This window comes from Mesoplodon mirus, assembly GCF_964341445.2.
Source record: "Mesoplodon mirus genome assembly, chromosome: 5".
In the NCBI taxonomy this organism is placed as follows: domain Eukaryota; kingdom Metazoa; phylum Chordata; class Mammalia; order Artiodactyla; family Ziphiidae; genus Mesoplodon; species Mesoplodon mirus.
In genome coordinates this window covers 56,529,876-56,545,680 of record NC_138980.1, presented here as the reverse complement: position 1 = coordinate 56,545,680, position 15,805 = coordinate 56,529,876, and the positions used below count along the sequence as shown (strand labels likewise).

General features: G+C 43.2%; 2 protein-coding genes across 6 annotated transcripts in view; one reads left to right on the top strand and one right to left on the bottom strand.

Moving 5' to 3' along the window:
• The window catches only part of SLC36A3 (solute carrier family 36 member 3), a 56,698-nt gene extending 55,393 nt beyond the window's left edge, over positions 1 to 1,305 (bottom strand). For both annotated transcript variants that reach the window (XM_082620892.1, XM_082620894.1), the window contains exon 1: positions 1,032 to 1,305. The gene's annotated coding sequence lies outside the window, so the exon portion shown is untranslated. The remainder of the gene's footprint in view (positions 1 to 1,031) is intronic.
• Positions 1,306 to 1,439: 134 nt separating this feature from the next.
• SLC36A1 (solute carrier family 36 member 1) overlaps positions 1,440 to 15,805 on the top strand; it is a 100,660-nt gene continuing 86,294 nt past the window's right edge. For 2 of the 4 annotated variants that reach the window (XM_082620886.1, XM_082620883.1), the window contains exons 1-2: positions 1,440 to 1,546; positions 12,376 to 12,523. In XM_082620886.1, coding sequence (XP_082477012.1) covers positions 12,381 to 12,523 — 143 coding nt within the window. In that variant the 5' untranslated portion in view covers positions 1,440 to 1,546; positions 12,376 to 12,380. The other 2 variants (XM_082620885.1, XM_082620884.1) reach the window with 2 other exon arrangements.

Here is a 15,805-nt window from a genome sequence, read left to right as displayed (position 1 = left end):
ATTATGTGTAGTTTATGGTATATAAATTAAACCACAATAAAGCTGTTAAAATACTCAGTAAAAATTATATAATGCAATAACATATTCCTATTAGAAATGTTACACAAGAATTTCCCTGGTGGCACAGTGGTTAAGAGTTGGCCTGCCAATGCAGGGGACATGGGTTCAATCCCTGGTCCAGGAAGATCCCACAGGCCACGGAGCAAGTAAGCCCGTGCGCCACAACTACTGAGTCTGCGCTCTGGAGCCTGTGAGCCACAACTACTGAAGCCTGAACGCCTAGAGCCCATGCTCTGCAACAAGAGCAGCCACAGCAAGTAAAAGCCCGCGCACCACAACGAGGATTAGCCTCCCCCGCTCGCGGCAACTAGAGAAAGCTGGTGTGCAGCAATGAAGACCCAACGCAGACAAAAATAAATAAATAAAGTTATATTTAAAAAAAATTTTAAAAAGATAATGAATATATTTGTCACCTTGAAAGTTTCCCTATGTCCCTTTATAATCACTCCCTCCTCTCCTGATCTCCTCAGCCATTCCCAGACAACCACTGATGTGTTTTCTGTCGGTGTAGATTATTTTAAAATTTCTAGAATATTATATGAACAATAATTTTTTTTCTGGCTTCTTTCACTCAGCATAATTAAGATGTATCCATTCTGTACCTGTTTCAGTAGCTTTTTTTTTTTTGCTGTGTAATTTTTTTTTTTTTTTTTTGCGGTACGCGGGCCTCTCACTGTTGTGGCCTCTTCCGCTGCGGAGCACAGGCTCCGGAGGCGCAGGCTCAGCAGCCATGGCTCACGGGCCCAGCCGCTCCGCGGCATGTGGGATCCTCCCGGACCGGGGCACAAACCCGTGTCAATTGGCAGGCGGACTCTCAACCACTGCGCCACCAGGGAAGCCCGCTGCGTAATTTTTAAAAGTAAAATCTGCTAGGAGGAGGGAAGAGGAGCGTAGATAAGACATACACCCCCTGTTGCCATTCAAAAATGTCATTTACATTTTTAAAACATATTAAAAGGGTATTGACTTACTTCACTGCACCATTTCCGGTCGCAACCACACGTCTGGGCAAACGTTTAAAAGTATGACGAAAGTTTTGAAAAGATGCATTATTTCTCGATTATTAAGCGCAACATATGCTCGGTGAGACGTGTTAACGTACGGCTAGCGTAAAACTGAGCCACCTTTCACAAGCCCACAGCTCAGGGGACCGCACTCTCCAACTCTGAATTCGCGGCCGCGCCTGAATCTTCGACGCCCGGCTCAGGCCCAGCTCCCGCGAGAACCGTCCTTCCCGCAGAGGCAGCTCCCGTCGCCAGGTGGTGCTGCGAAGCCGAGCCCCCGAGCCTCGCGATAGGGGAGGAGCAGCGGCGCGCGGGAGCATGTGACCCGGGCCTCGGGTTTGGGAGCCTGGGTCACGTGATGGCGCCCGGAAGCGGCTGCCAGGGCAGCGGAGGGTGGGGATGGCTAGGGCTCCGAGCTGAGGCAGGGAGTGGTGGGCTGCTGCGCTGAAGCTGGAGCCAGAGCCGGAGTCGGAACCCGAGCGGTGAGTCCGCGCGCTGATGGCCTGGGGCTGGCGGCGGGTCGTCGCCTTCTGCTGTACCCACGTCTCCTTCCTCCGGGCTCAGCGGATGCTCCGGGTCAGGCACCGACTGGCTTAGGCTGCGGGTCCGATTCTCCTCGGTTTCCCGGTCGCAGCTGCGGTGCGATGCGGGCACTCCTCCTGGATGAGGGGAGGTGGAGAATCCCTAGTCCTTCGCGCTGCCTCCCTTGACCTCCCCGACCTGTTTGACAGGTGTAGAAGCTGAGGTCCCGAGACGGGGAGAATCACCGAAATGACCAGCTAGGGCTTCTGTTGCGCTTTCTAAAGGGGTCCGGACATCGCGGGCAGGTGACCCGCCAGCTGCGGGAACCCTGCTTGGGACTTGCTAATAGCGGGTCTTTGGGTCATAGAATACCGAAACTACCAGGATTCTGCGAAATTATCTTTGGCAACCCCTTTCTAGAGCTGTGGGGAAATCGAGGTCCAAGAAGCGGTAGGGATTGCCTAAGGTCATCCAGTGAGTTAGTCGCAACCCTGCGACTAGAATCCAAGCCTCCCTGAGCTCCAGTGGCTCTTTGCTTTTCACCACACTGCCTCCTGCAGAAAACTTGACAGGTGAAAAAGCACGCTTTTCCTGTCCTCTTTTCTTTCATTCCTCTCTCTTTTTTAGCTCTGCATTCTCCATCGCCGCCGGGATCGGCTTGGCTCTGGGTGTGGTTCCCTGATTCAGTGTTCACCGATTTTTCTGCAAACTCATCATTCTGTAGGTTTTGTTTCTAACCGTTCTGCAATTTTGTGTAAGTCATACCAAAATATGAAATAAGAAGCAGAGTATACTCCTGGGAGGGTAGGTGGCTCCCAGCTGAGGTGGTGGAGAGCCCTAACATTAACTTGAAGAATGTCAAGACCTTTGCTTTATTTTTAATATAGCTTGTTAGATTTGGGGAATGCTGGTCATTCGGATGGATGTTTTGCAGTTATTTGAGGCTTGCCGAAAGAAGATAGCAGCGTGGTGTAATGGAAAGAACTGAGACTGGGGAATCAGGAGATTTTGTTCTAGTTCTGACACTTGCTTTGCAACCTTGGGTGACTCCCATCCTTGCTTGGGTTTAGGTTTCCCAGTCTGAACAGTGATGGGGTGGAATCCCTAAGGTCTCCTGCTGTGACATTCTCTGCATCTCAGTCTGTTTGTTTCCTATTCAGAGAGTTTTTTTCTTCTGTATATTAGCATTTCCCTTGCAAAAAGGTTTAATTCAGTTGTCCAGGAAGCAGTTTCTCTACTTATTTCTAGGTTACCATGAAATCCACCTCCTCTTTCTACCTATCTCTGTATTATATCTAAGCTAAATGCTGATAGCTGAAAATGGTTTTGACTTTTATTATTTTAAATATGATCAAGGCCCTCTTTGATTCTTGTTGAGAGGCTAGTCTACAGTAATGTGATTGTATGTTTAGAGTGTGTTTTTTTAAAAGATGTTCTTGAAGTCAAGAGGACACAAAAGACTTGACCATTCGCTCTGGGTTTGAGACTGTTTGGGGTGGAGGCCTTATGCAACAGAGCCTGCTCTGATGATCATATTAAGTCTCTCTCCCCTTGTTTTCTGATTGAGCCATTTATAATTGTCTGCTCTTGAGTCCTTGTTTTCCCTTTAAAGCATGTATCTGTTCATTTGGCCCCATCCCTGTGGCAGCTTGAAGTGCTCAGAGCTTTGTCTATTTTAAAGGCAGTGTAAGGAGGCGGATTCCATTTCTTTTGTAATGTTCCAGAGACCACAACTGGGACTGGTGGATGGAAGTGCCATAAAGGAAGTGGTTTTTGGGTGAGCATAAGAACTTTAAAAGAATTAGCGCTCTAGCATGTTGCAACACAGAGCATGGCAGTCCCTGTCGCTGGAGGTCATTGTCACTGGGCAATTACTTTTGGGAATGTTGTAGATTAGGTCATTGTGTTGGGTAGAGGGTCAGACTAGATAAAATTTTCAGTTTTCTTCTAACTCAGAAGTTCTTTGAAATTCTAGGACTGGACTTGTTAGCATGTGGGATGTGAGGTAAGGTAGGTGGAACCGAGGTCCACTTTTGTGAATGCTTTATTTTTCCACTTTGCTCAGATAACAATTCTCATGTTAAATATTCCACTTTTTCTTTCTTTTTATCCCTCCTCTCTTCCCCAGTGAGTGTCTCAGTTCTTTAAGTTCTTGATACCTCTTCCAGGGTCAGATGCTGAAGAGTCATTGCTGTTAATGGTACATTCCTTCTTTCCATCCTGACCTGAAGTGAGATCCTAGAGCTGGGCTGAGTGAGTGGACTTTGGTTTCTACTTTTGCTGACTGGTCCTCATACTTTCTTCCAGAGGTGTGTGACTGCCCACTGAGTCCTAGGCTAACTTTCTCTTTTTCCCATAGAGGAAGCTCACATTGTCTTAACCCAGATCTTGGCAGAATTTTGTACCTCCTTCCTTTGGCCGGGCCTTACTGGGTCTGAGCACACAAAGCTAGTCTCTATTTAATGAGTGTGGGGTCCAGTGGGTAGGATATTCTGCATATGCCAAAAGAGAAACCTCCTGATGCTGTATTTGTTGCTGTCTCTTCTTTTTCCTTCCATACATTTCTCTTGGAATCCTTGACACCCAGGGCCAGTTCTCAATGACCCTCTCTAGTAGGAAAGACTCCTCTGTGCTTCCCTTTTCCGTGAAGTTCAGGAATCTGTCTACATGGGTTACTGGGATGCTCTTGGCACATAGATCACTGTTTCCGAGATGGAGACCTGGCTTAGCTCTCCAGAGTGATGGAATGGAGGAAGCCCTGCAGCACTTTATTTGTGTAGTGACTTCCTGACTTGAACTTCTGACTTCTGTCCTTGAACTTCTCTCTAGTAATAACACAGTTGCTGCCATTAATGAGGGTCCATTATGTACCAGGTAACATAATTAACATCTTTTCCTTCTACCGTCATAACAATATTGTGATGTAAGCATTCTTAATGACATTTTTCAGGTGAGGAAATTGAGACAAAGGGAGATCAGGGTCACACAACTAGGCTCTGAACTCATGTACTTTTTATTATTCAGGATTCCCCCTGTAGACCTAATCCTGCCCCAGTTTTGTTCCCAGGGAGATTTTAGGGAGAGTAGATGGTGTGTTAGAAAGAACACTGGACTAGGAATCTGATATGCTGTATTCTAATCCCAAACTGTTAACCAGCTGGGGCCTTGGTTTTCTCACCTATAAATGGGAAACTGGAGCTTGGTTACCTGTCAGTCATGCCTGGTCCTAACATTTAGAGATTTTTATAATTGTGGGTAAAAAGTGAGTGTGTTTGCTCTTTCAGCTGCTTCCGTGCAGAGCCTGCTGATGTCAGCAGCTGTTTTGCGGCTGTCCTTGCACCAGACCCTCTCAGGCAGGAGTCTCGAGTTAGGAAATGTACTTTTTTGGTAGATCAGATGGCGTCCTATCTGATGTCCTCTAAAATAAATCTTGTGGATGTCAGAAATTTTCACTTCCCTCCCTGTAGACCACATATAGGAACACAGTCTATGTCCTTATTCATGTTTTTGGAATTCCAGCAACAGAGAAGAGAACGTATATCTAGAGAATTCGCTGTTTCTCTGGGTTCCAGAGAATATAATTGTTTCAGAATAATAGGTAGCACTTTTAGTCTGTGTATATCACCAATCCATGAACTTTGGTAGGAGGGGAGACCTGCGGTATACCTATCATAAGATCGTATATATATGTTTTTTTTCATAGTGCTTTATATAAATCTGCCTATAATCAGGATCATCTAAGAAGCCTGTTAAAATTAAAATGCTCAGGCTGAATCAGATTGGGCCCAGAAATCTGTTTTGGTTTTTTTTAGCAGTTTTATTGAGATATAATTCACATAGCATACTATTCATCCATTTAAAGTGTACAATTCAATAGCTTTTCCACTGAACTCACAAAGTTGTGCAACCATCAACACAATCAATTTTAGAACATTTCATCACCCAAAAGAAACTCTGAACCCTTTAGCTGTCACCCCCTAATCCCTCCCAACTCCCTACTGCAAACTCTAGGCAACTACTAATCTACTTTTTGTCTATAGGTTTCCCTATTCTGGACTTTCATATGAATGAAATCATACACTATATGATCCTCTGTGACTGACTTCTTTCCCTTAGAATAATGTCTTCAAGGTTCATCTGTGCTGTAGCATCTATCAGTATTTCATTTCTTTTTATTGCTGAATAATATTCCATTGAATGAATATTCCACATTTCATTTATCCATTTATCAGGGGTTTTTTTCCCCCATTTTTTGGCTACTAGGAATAATGCTGCTATGAACATGGTGTGTGTATGTTTTTCTATGGACATACATTTTCATTTTGGTATGTACCTAGGAGTGGAATCATTGCTGGATCATATGGTAACTATGTTTAGCCTTCTGAGGAACTGCCAGACTGTTTTCCAAAGTGATTGCACCATTTTACATTCCCACCAGCAGTGTAAGAGGGAACCCTCTACATTTGTCTACATCCTTGCGGATACTTTTTATTATCTGTCTTTGAGTCTAGCCATCCTGGTGGGTGTGAAGTGGTATCTCATTGTGATATTTGTTTCTCATTTACCTGATGGCTTAGGATATTGAGTATTTTTGCAGATGATTACTGGCTTTTTTCACATCTTCGGTGAAATATTATTCAGATCCTTTGCCCATTTTTTAATTGGGTTTTCATTTTATTATTGAAGTGTAATATATTTGCAGAAAATTTTTCCCATTCTGTGGGTTGTTTTTCACTTTCTTGGTGGTATCCTTTGAGGCATATACATTTTAAATTTTGATTAGGTCTAATTTACCTATTTTTTCTTGTGCTTCTGCTGTCGTATATAAGAAACTCTGGTTAATCCATGGTCACAAAAGTTTATACCTATGTTTTCTAATAAGAGTTTTTATAGTTTTAGCCCCCTACATGTTGCTCTTTCACCTATTTTGAGTTAATTTTTATATATGGTGTGAGATAGAGTTACAACTTCATTCTTTTGCACGTGGATATCCAGTTGTCCCAGTGTCAATTGTTGAAAAGACTAATTTTTCCTCCATTGAATTGTCTTGGCACCTTTGTCAAAAATCAATTGACCGTAGGTATGAGAGTTTATTTCTGGACTCTAAATTCTATTCTATTGCTCTATCTGTCTGTCCTTATGCCAATACTGTATTGTCTTGGGGTCACTGTAGCTTTGTGTAGCAATTGGGAAGTCCTCCAACTTTGTTCTTTTTCTCCAAAATTGTTTTGGCTAATTTGGGCCTCTTGAATTTCCATATGAATTTTAGAATTGACTTGTTAATTTCTGCAGAAAGGCAGTTGGGATTTTGATAGGGATTCAATTGAATCTGTGGATCAATTTAGGGAATATTGCCATCTTAACAGTATTAAATCTTCTAATTCATGAATATTAGGATGTTTTTCATTTATTTAGGTCTTCTTTAATTTCTTTCAATGATGTTTTATAGTTTTCATGTACAAGTCTTACACCTACTTGGCTAAATTTCTTCCTAAATATTTGATTCTTTTTGATGCTATTGTAAATAGAACTGTTTTCTCAATTTTGTTTTCAAATTGTTCACTGAAAGTACAAAGAAATACAACTGATTTTTGTATATTGATCTTATATCCTGCAACTTTGCTGAACTTATTAGTTCTAATGGTTTTTAGAGGATAATTTTTTATGTATTTACAAGTCACCCTTAGAAGTATTGTTTAAATTTTAGTAATGAAGCTAACACTTTAGTACTGCCTCTCCCTCCCTCCTCTCTTTTCCTCTCCCCAACCTTCCCATGTGCCCTGAAAGAGACCTACAAACTTGTACAGATAGATTCTCCTTCCGTTATTGGAATTTATCTTGTTTATTGTACTGAATTTGGAATAGAATTTAATCACTAAGTCTTAAATAGCTATCTTGAGAACATTTTAGTATTTTCAAAAGTAAGTTCAAAAATGAGTTTAGTATTTCCAAAAGTATGAGTCTGATAGGTGGGGGAAAGATGCTCTTACAGTTTTTATTATCAGTGGTCTTTGTTGGAAATTAAAAAACGTAAAATAAAATAAATACAAGGAGCCACCCATTCATCAGAAATAGCAAAAATAAAAATGATAAAATCCAGGAATTCCCCAGCAGTCCAGTGGTTAAGACTCAGTGCTTTCACTGCTGGGGCCCAGGTTCAATCCGTGGTCGGGGAACTAAGATCCCACAACCTGCGTGCACAGCATGGCCCCCCCCCCCAAAAAAAAAGATAAAATCCAAAGTTGGCAGGGTTATGAAAAGATAGGCATGTCCATATATTGCTAGTGACACTGCATGTTAGTTCAGTCATTTGTATGGTGAGAACCATAGAAAAGCCTATTCATCGAGCTCTACTCCAAGGATATGACTTGAAAATTAAAAACTATTTGTAGGAATCTTTTTAGCTATGATGTAAGATAGTCCAAAAAAAAAAAAAGCTCAAAAGCCAACAGTTGGGAGCTAGTGAAGCAAATTATTTTATTAATATAATGATGGACCATTATATTACTATATTACAACTAAAGATCATCAGTGTGTGTACTGTGTAGATTCAAGGAAGAGTAGATATAAAATAAGTGGAAAAAAACCTTAAAATAATGAGAATATCGATTAATTAAAAATAGTTTATATAAGGAAAAATAAGGAAATTTATCAGGGTTATAAAAATAGTTGGTATTTCAATGCAATTTTGGTTGAATATACACTTGAAAAAAACAATATATACATATATATGTTTTCCAGTAAACATGCAGACTTTTCTTATGTAGTACACTTTTTTTTTTTGGCTGTGCCACGTGGCATGTGGGATCTCAGTTTCTTGACCAGGGATCGAACCTGCGCCCTCTACACTGGAAGTGTGGAGTCTTAACCACTGGACTGCCAGGGAAGTCCCTTAGTACACTCTTTTGAGTCTAAATATCTTATGGAGATTTTTACTTTGTGTTGATGGGCCACACATATTCTATAAACTGTTCATTGTCCTCAAGAAGCTGAAGGAAGATCTGGTCTTGAACTCTTAAATATTACATCCCTCATTTGGACAGTTAACAGGGTCTATAAACTCTCCCACAGGGCAGGAAATGGCAATTATAGCACTAGATGGTAGAAACCAGGTTTCATCACAGAGAGCCCAGGGCAAAGTGGCCATGGAGGCTTGCACTCAGTGGGGACAGCTAGAGAGAAGAGGAGGAGGCCTTGGTTGCCAGAAAGAGCCCTAGAAGGCACTCCAGGGAGTGACTGCACTGACCGTCTACAGTGCTTCAATTCCTGCTTAACAGCTCTGAGAGGGGCTTCTGCTTGGATCTTTCCAGGGATAAGGAACTATCTCCTAGAGTGATCCATTTGGACAACTCTCTTTTCTTAAAATAAATTTATTTATTTATTTTTGGCTGCATTGGGTCTTTGTTGCCGCACATGGGCTTTTCTCTAGTTGCTGTGAGCGGGGGCTACTCTTCGTTGCGGTACGCGGGCTTCTCATTGCGGTGGCTTCTCTTTTTCTTTTTTTTTTTCTGTACGTGGGCCTCTTACTGCTGTGGCCTCTCCCGTTGCGGAGCACAGGCTCCGGACGCACAGGCTCAGCGGCCACGGCTCACGGGCCCAGCCGCTCTGCGGCATGTGGGATCTTCCCAGACCGGGGCACGAACCCGTGTCCCCTGCATCGGCAGACGGACTCTCAACCACTGTGCCACCAGGGAAGCCCCCAGTAGCTTCTCTTGTTGCAGAGCATGGGCTCTAGGTGCACGGGCTTCAGTAGTTGTGGCATGTGAGCTCAGTAGTTGTGGCTCGTGGGCTCTAGAGCGCAGGCTCAGTGGTTGTGGTGCACGGGCTTCGTTGCTCCACGGCATGTGGGATCTTCCCGGACCAGGGCTCAAACCCACATCTCCTGCATTGGCAGGTGGATTCTTAACCACTGTGCCACCAGGGAAGCCCTGGACAACTCCTTTTGATAGTTGTCTTCCTTATGTCTAGCCAAGGACCTGCCTCCCTTTACTTTCCACCTACTGATCCTGTTTCTGAGTAATCTTTGAGGCCCCACAGAACAAATCTGATCCCTAGGACAGATTTTAAAGACAGTTTTTTTACCTCCCGAGTTGCCAGTTCTCCAGGTTGAAACTTCTCAGGGCTTCCAACTGTTCTTCATTTAGCTGGTTTTCTTCCCCCTCATGACCTTGGTGCTGACCCCTGGCTATACCGCAGTTTATCATTATCCCCTTTATAGTGTGCTGCTGGAACAGAGTACAAGGTATGGCAAAAAAGAACAGTCTGTCATCTCCCTGGGGTTCTCTCTTGTTGTAGTGCAACCAAGAATTGCATTAGTTGAATTGGCATCTATTATGATAATATCATTGATTTCTGTTGAGCTTATCAACAAGTAAAACCCATAAGTAGCATTTTTTTTCCTTTTTCAACATGCACACAGTTGCCAAGCCACATCTTCCACATCCTGCAGTTGTTCATTGGACTTTTGATCTATAAATTTCAGCTTCTTTCTGAGCAGTTTTCTTAGTGATAATCTGCTGTGGGTCACAACATAAAGAGGCCTCTTTACAGTGTTTGAAATAAATTGAGCGTCTGTACCAAGTAAGCAAGAGTGGTTTTTGGTTGATGGGGAGGGATTGGGGAACTTGTCAGTGCCTGTTTTCTGTCCCTCTCCCTCAGTAATATGCAGGGTTCACCTGGAAGGCTCTGTTCCTCAGATGCTTTTGGTATATTGGAAGAGACTAGAAATTAGCTGCTGTTTGCATAAAGAATTGCATTAATTGATTCCTGGAATATTAGAGCAATAGTTTAGTACACCATACCCCCCACCCCCCCCTTTTTGAGCATGTGGAACTAAGACTCGAGACAAATAAGGAGATTTGCTCCAGGCTACTGAGCAAACTGGTGTTAGAGGCAGATTTAGCACCCAGGCCTTCTGACATTCATAGAAATTAATTTAATTGCTTTTGCCTGAATAGCAGCTTTCAACTGTTCATATTGAGATACTAAATAGATTTTTTGTTTCCTGGCCCTCTTATGAATTTCATTGCCCCAGAGCTTAGATGACTTCCTTGAATTCCTCCACCATGTGAGTAAATGATGCAGACTTAGATATCTAGCAAAGTCGGCTCTGGTGGTGAAATGAGGCAGGATCCTCTCTGGGACTTCCAAGCCCTTCACTGGCTTTCTGTCAAGCACTTTCCTCGTGAGATTACATGGGGTCCTTCCTCCATTATAGTTGGTGGGAGAAAATGAGATCACCCTTGGATCACTCAGGTGCTAGGTGGGGTCAGTTTCCAAAGAGTCCCTTGGGACTGGACCTCTGGGAGCACTTGACACAGAGCTGTCTATTCTCTGGCAGGTAGTGATGGGTGTTGGGTGGGACGGCGTGTTGTGATGGCCATCAGAGGTCCTGTCTCTTCACCAGGCATCTGAGATAGCACATCAGACTAAGGATGGGCATCCAGCCACGTGCTGAGGGAGAGCCCCTTATAGGCAGCTGGTTGTGCCAGTCTGCCAAGTGTCAGAAGGATTTTTATTGGTAATTTTTAATGTTCATGGGCCTTTTCTTCCTTCTTGATTGCGGATTCTTGGAGAAAGTTGACTCTCTTTCATTATGATATTCCATCACTGCAACTGGCAGTGTATTCAGTAGGTATTTCCAGATTTAGGCAGGGCGTCAGGATGTATGTTTATGGCTTGGTGCTACCTGGCTGTAGCAGAGCAGGTCCCTTCATCTTTTGGGGGAACGATTCTTCATCTGTGAAATGAGTAGTTTGGAGTGACCTCCGAAGGCTCTTTTAGCAACCGTCTCTAGGATTCTGGGAGCCTACACAGCTCTCAAAATGTATCCTTATAGTGTATTTTAGTGAAGTCCTTGTATTTCTCTTTTCTGGTGTATAATTATTAAAAAACTCCACTCATGGGACACCACCCTCACCATCCTTCCTCAGCACACAATAGGAAGGGTTTCTTCTTTCACCAGCTTTTGAAAAATTGGCAAAAAGGGAGAAGGGTTGAGGCGGGGAGATGTTGCTACAAGGGCCAGTGGTGAGCACCTCTCATGCTCCTGGTCTTCCTTTGTGCTGCTTTCAGCTGCCACTTCTCAGTATGCAGGCTGGTTGCAAGAAAAGAGTCCTAGGATGAGGGAATGAGCATCACTGATGACCTCCAAAGAGTATAGGACATACCAGAAGTCATGGCAGAGAGAAAGAGAAGGTCATCTGTGGCTCTGGGACCTGGTGGTGAGTTTGAGCAGAATTAGATGATCTAGAAGGGATTTCTGGAATGCAGAAGGCTCTTTCTGGACTGAATGCAGAGGAAAAATAGAATACAGCTAGGAATATTTAGGTTCCCATCCTCTGAGAGCTTGCTCTTGGGGAAGATGGATGTAGATACAATGTCAGTATTGTTCAAGGTCCAAGAAATTAGCTCAAAGGAAGGGGTCGTTAATCCCAACCTAAGGAATGGGAAAGGCTGCCTAGAAGTGCCTGTCTGCATCTTCCCCCATCCCTCCCAAGCCGTGCCTCACCTTTGCTCTGTCCAGGTGTGCAGGCAAATTTAGAAACTTGTGAGTGTGACACCGACTAGATAGGTTGCGAGGGAGAAGCCAAGAGAGCTCAGCCCGCCCATGTGTACTTTGTACCTTTTTCATTTCTCTTGGTATCAGGCAACCTCACTGTACTTAATCCATAGTGCAGCTGTCACTGAGCTACTGTGGCAATGGCTGCTTCTGCCCCAGAGCCGACTCCAGGCTTGGAGCTAAAGGCCCCAGCCACTGGAGGTCTTAGCACTGCCCCTGTCCCCTCAGTTACCATGTCCACGCAGAGACTTCGGAGCGAGGACTACCGTGACTACAGCTCCACCGAGGTGAGCCCGGAGGAGAGTCTGTCCGAAGGCCTGAACAACTTCTCTTCCCCGGGATCCTACGAGCGGTTCGGGGAAAGCAACAGCACAACGTAAGTAGCTGTTCCTGTCTACCCTCCTGGGTGGGGTTCATATTCCTAAATTCTGTATTAGTAACATAATCTCCATTAGAGTTATTTTTGCTCCCCTATTTTATCAATTCCCTACTTTACAGATGAAAGTAAGAGGTAAAGAGATTGAGTAATGGTGCTGAGATTTGCGCTCCTTGTCTGCCACTCTCTAGTCTGTTTCTTATTCTTTGTTCATTTCACCTGTGTGGTCCCAGAAGGCTGGTGCCGAGTAAGAGCCTGAACATCAGAAAAACTTCTAGAGAGAACATTCTCTTAATTTAGAACCATGAGTTGTCTGTGCTAGAACCTTAAATGCCTCCAAGTCCAATTGGAAGCCTCCTTTGCAAAGCCTCCCCCAGACTTCTGTCCCCATCACCAATCAACTGGGATATTTGGCGGAAGAAGTAGGAAGAGGGAGGAATAACTTCTCCTGCCCTTAAAAGATTCAAGGGGTTGCTAAAGGTGATCTGCTTTGCATGCCCTTGGGAGGGCTTAAGTCTTACACCTGGAAACTGAATTCCAAGTCTCATCTGGGTGAGTTTGGCCCTCTATGGGCCTCAGTTTTCCAAATGTAAGAGAAAATTGAGGACCCCCCCCCTACCATGAAGCTATACCGACTCACCTTTCAAATGAAAAGATTCAAAGGAGGGTTTTCTACTCCACTGAGTTGTCTGGCTCAGTTCTGAAAGTCAGCAGAGCCCCGACATTTTCTCTGGAACCCAGCATTCCATCTTTTGCAGCCCTTCTGTTTATTCCTCAAGCTTTGCCATCACCTGCTCTGTGTTCCCTTGTGGGTTGGGTGTGACTTACTGAGGGATCCATTATGTCCTTGACTCACACTGTCCCACTGTGACTGCCCAAGGAGACCATGGAAGCTTCTCTTGGAGTTCATTACTGGTGAAGCTCCGCCTAGCTGCAATCTCTCCTAGTGCAGGGCATTTTCCCTAGTGAACTCAGAACTAGAGGAGATGGCCGGCCCACATTATAAGCCCCTCTCCACCTCTAGCTGGTTTTCTGCTCATAAAGATTCAGTCTCCATAACTTCTTTCTCCTGTGGCATGCTATTGTAGATTCCCCCATTTGCTTGCAGTGTTAGCTGGTGGAAAATATTGCTTAGACCACAACTGGCAGCAGTGAGGACTGTCTTTCCTCTTTTTTCCCTAACCTTACCTACCTAATTGGCTTCCCCCAGGTGGAAGGAGTGTCAGATGCAGCCAATGACATTTGATAGTTTCCCTTCAGAAGTCACTCTTGTTACTGTGAAATACTTCTTCCAAGCTTGTCTCTCTCTAGTTTCCTTTCCAGTTTTTGCTCCTTGTTATTAGGCATCAGCTTGTCTATGCAGTGCTTGCCCTATGGGGTCTAGATTTTCATTTTTATTTTTTTCTTTACTTTTTTTTGTCATTATTTTTTTTGGCTGCAAGGCTTGCGGGATCCTAGTTCCCCAGCTAGGGATTGAATCCGGGCTCTGGCAGTGAAAGTGCAGAGTCCTAACCACTGGACCGCCAGGGAATATGGAAAAAGTACATGGAACGAAGTACAAGAAGCAAAGTATATGTACTTCGTTCCATGTACAAAAAGCATGTACACACCAGGCTCTTCTAAGGGTTTAGGGCTCAGTAAAAATCCCTAATCAGGGGTGCAAATAGGAACCCCAGATGCTTCCATGATGATGTGTTTGGTGAGGGTATTTCCTAACACTTGAATGTTATCAAGCTGTCGACTGCTTTGATGACAGCCTCATTTTTTACTCTTTTGGGCAAAGTTTTCTTGTTGCCCTATTGAGCTACATTATACTGCTCTTGATCAGGCTTTGATACTTTTTCTCCAGGCTGGCAGGCTGAGAAACTAGTTGACTGAAACTGGTCTTCTGTAGGTTATCTGGAGCAGCCACTTGCAAAGTATGGTCTTCAGACCCTTTAGGGCTCCCAAGACCATTTTAAGAAGCCCACGAAGTCAAAACTGTTTTCATAATAATACTAAGATGTGATTTGTTTTTTCACTGTGTTGACATTTGCACTCATAGTTCAGAAGAAATGATGGGTAAAATTGCTGGCGCCTTAGTGTAAATCAAGGCGGTGGCACCAAATTATGCTTGTCATCGTATTTTTCACTGTCACACATATACATATACAAAGAATAAACTGGTTTCACTTAAGCACATCCTTGATGAAGCAGTCAAGTTACTAATTTTGTTAAATCTTGACCCTTCAGTACAGGTCTTTTAATATTCTGTGTGACAAAATGGAAGGTACACATGCAATACTTCTACTGAACAACTAACAAACTATAGGTCATTCAGACCTGAGTACTTGGCAGACATTTTCTTGAAAATGACAGTAATGAGACCATCACCTCAAGAAAAACAATCAGTAGTATTTGTTGCCCACAATGAAATTTGAGCTTTCGAGCAAAATCAGAAAAAAAAAAAAACTCGTATCCAGCACTGTGACCTTGACAGCTTCCCTCTACTCAAAGACTTTTCTGATGAGATTAGGGATGATATTAATGAATGTGATTTTTTTGATATCGTATAATGAAATGTGCCAGCATTTGGAAGATCCACATAGCTCAGGGCATCAGTATCTTCCCAGATGACCAGAGGGTGATGTTAGAAAATTGTGCGTGGGTAAAAGATCCATCCAAGAGCAAGATCACCAGTGGGTTTTCATGTAATAGAGGGTGAAAAGGTCAGATTCCACATTACAACTAACTTCTAAGAAACTACATGTGTCGAGTTTTGGTGTAGTATCAAAGAAAAATTATCACAATTGTCGGAAGAGGCTATTAAGATACATTCTAACTACATGTCTGTGTGAGAACAGATTTTCTTCAGGTACTTCCACCAAAACAACATATCACAACAGCTTGAATGCAGAAGTAGTTAGTCCAGCTGTCAAACAAGACATTAAAGGATTTGCAAAGAAGTAAAATAGTGTCCTTCTTCTCACATTATACTTTTTGGAAAATAGAGTTACTTTTTGTTAAAAATTGGTTATTAACGTGTAATAGGTTTATTGTTATTTAAAATTAATAAATGTTTTAACATTTCTTGGTGTAATTTATAATATAATATATGTCAGCAGACATAATCCATATAAGCAAAAACTGTCTGGGATCCTCAATAATTTATAAGTGTATAAAGGGGACCTAAGACCAAACAAGTATAAGAACAGATTTGGAGCGTAAAGAGACGACAGAGATTTGTGAGGCTTATTTCTCCCTCCCACCCCCTGCAGTTAAGACTCTGCAGTCCATGGAGTT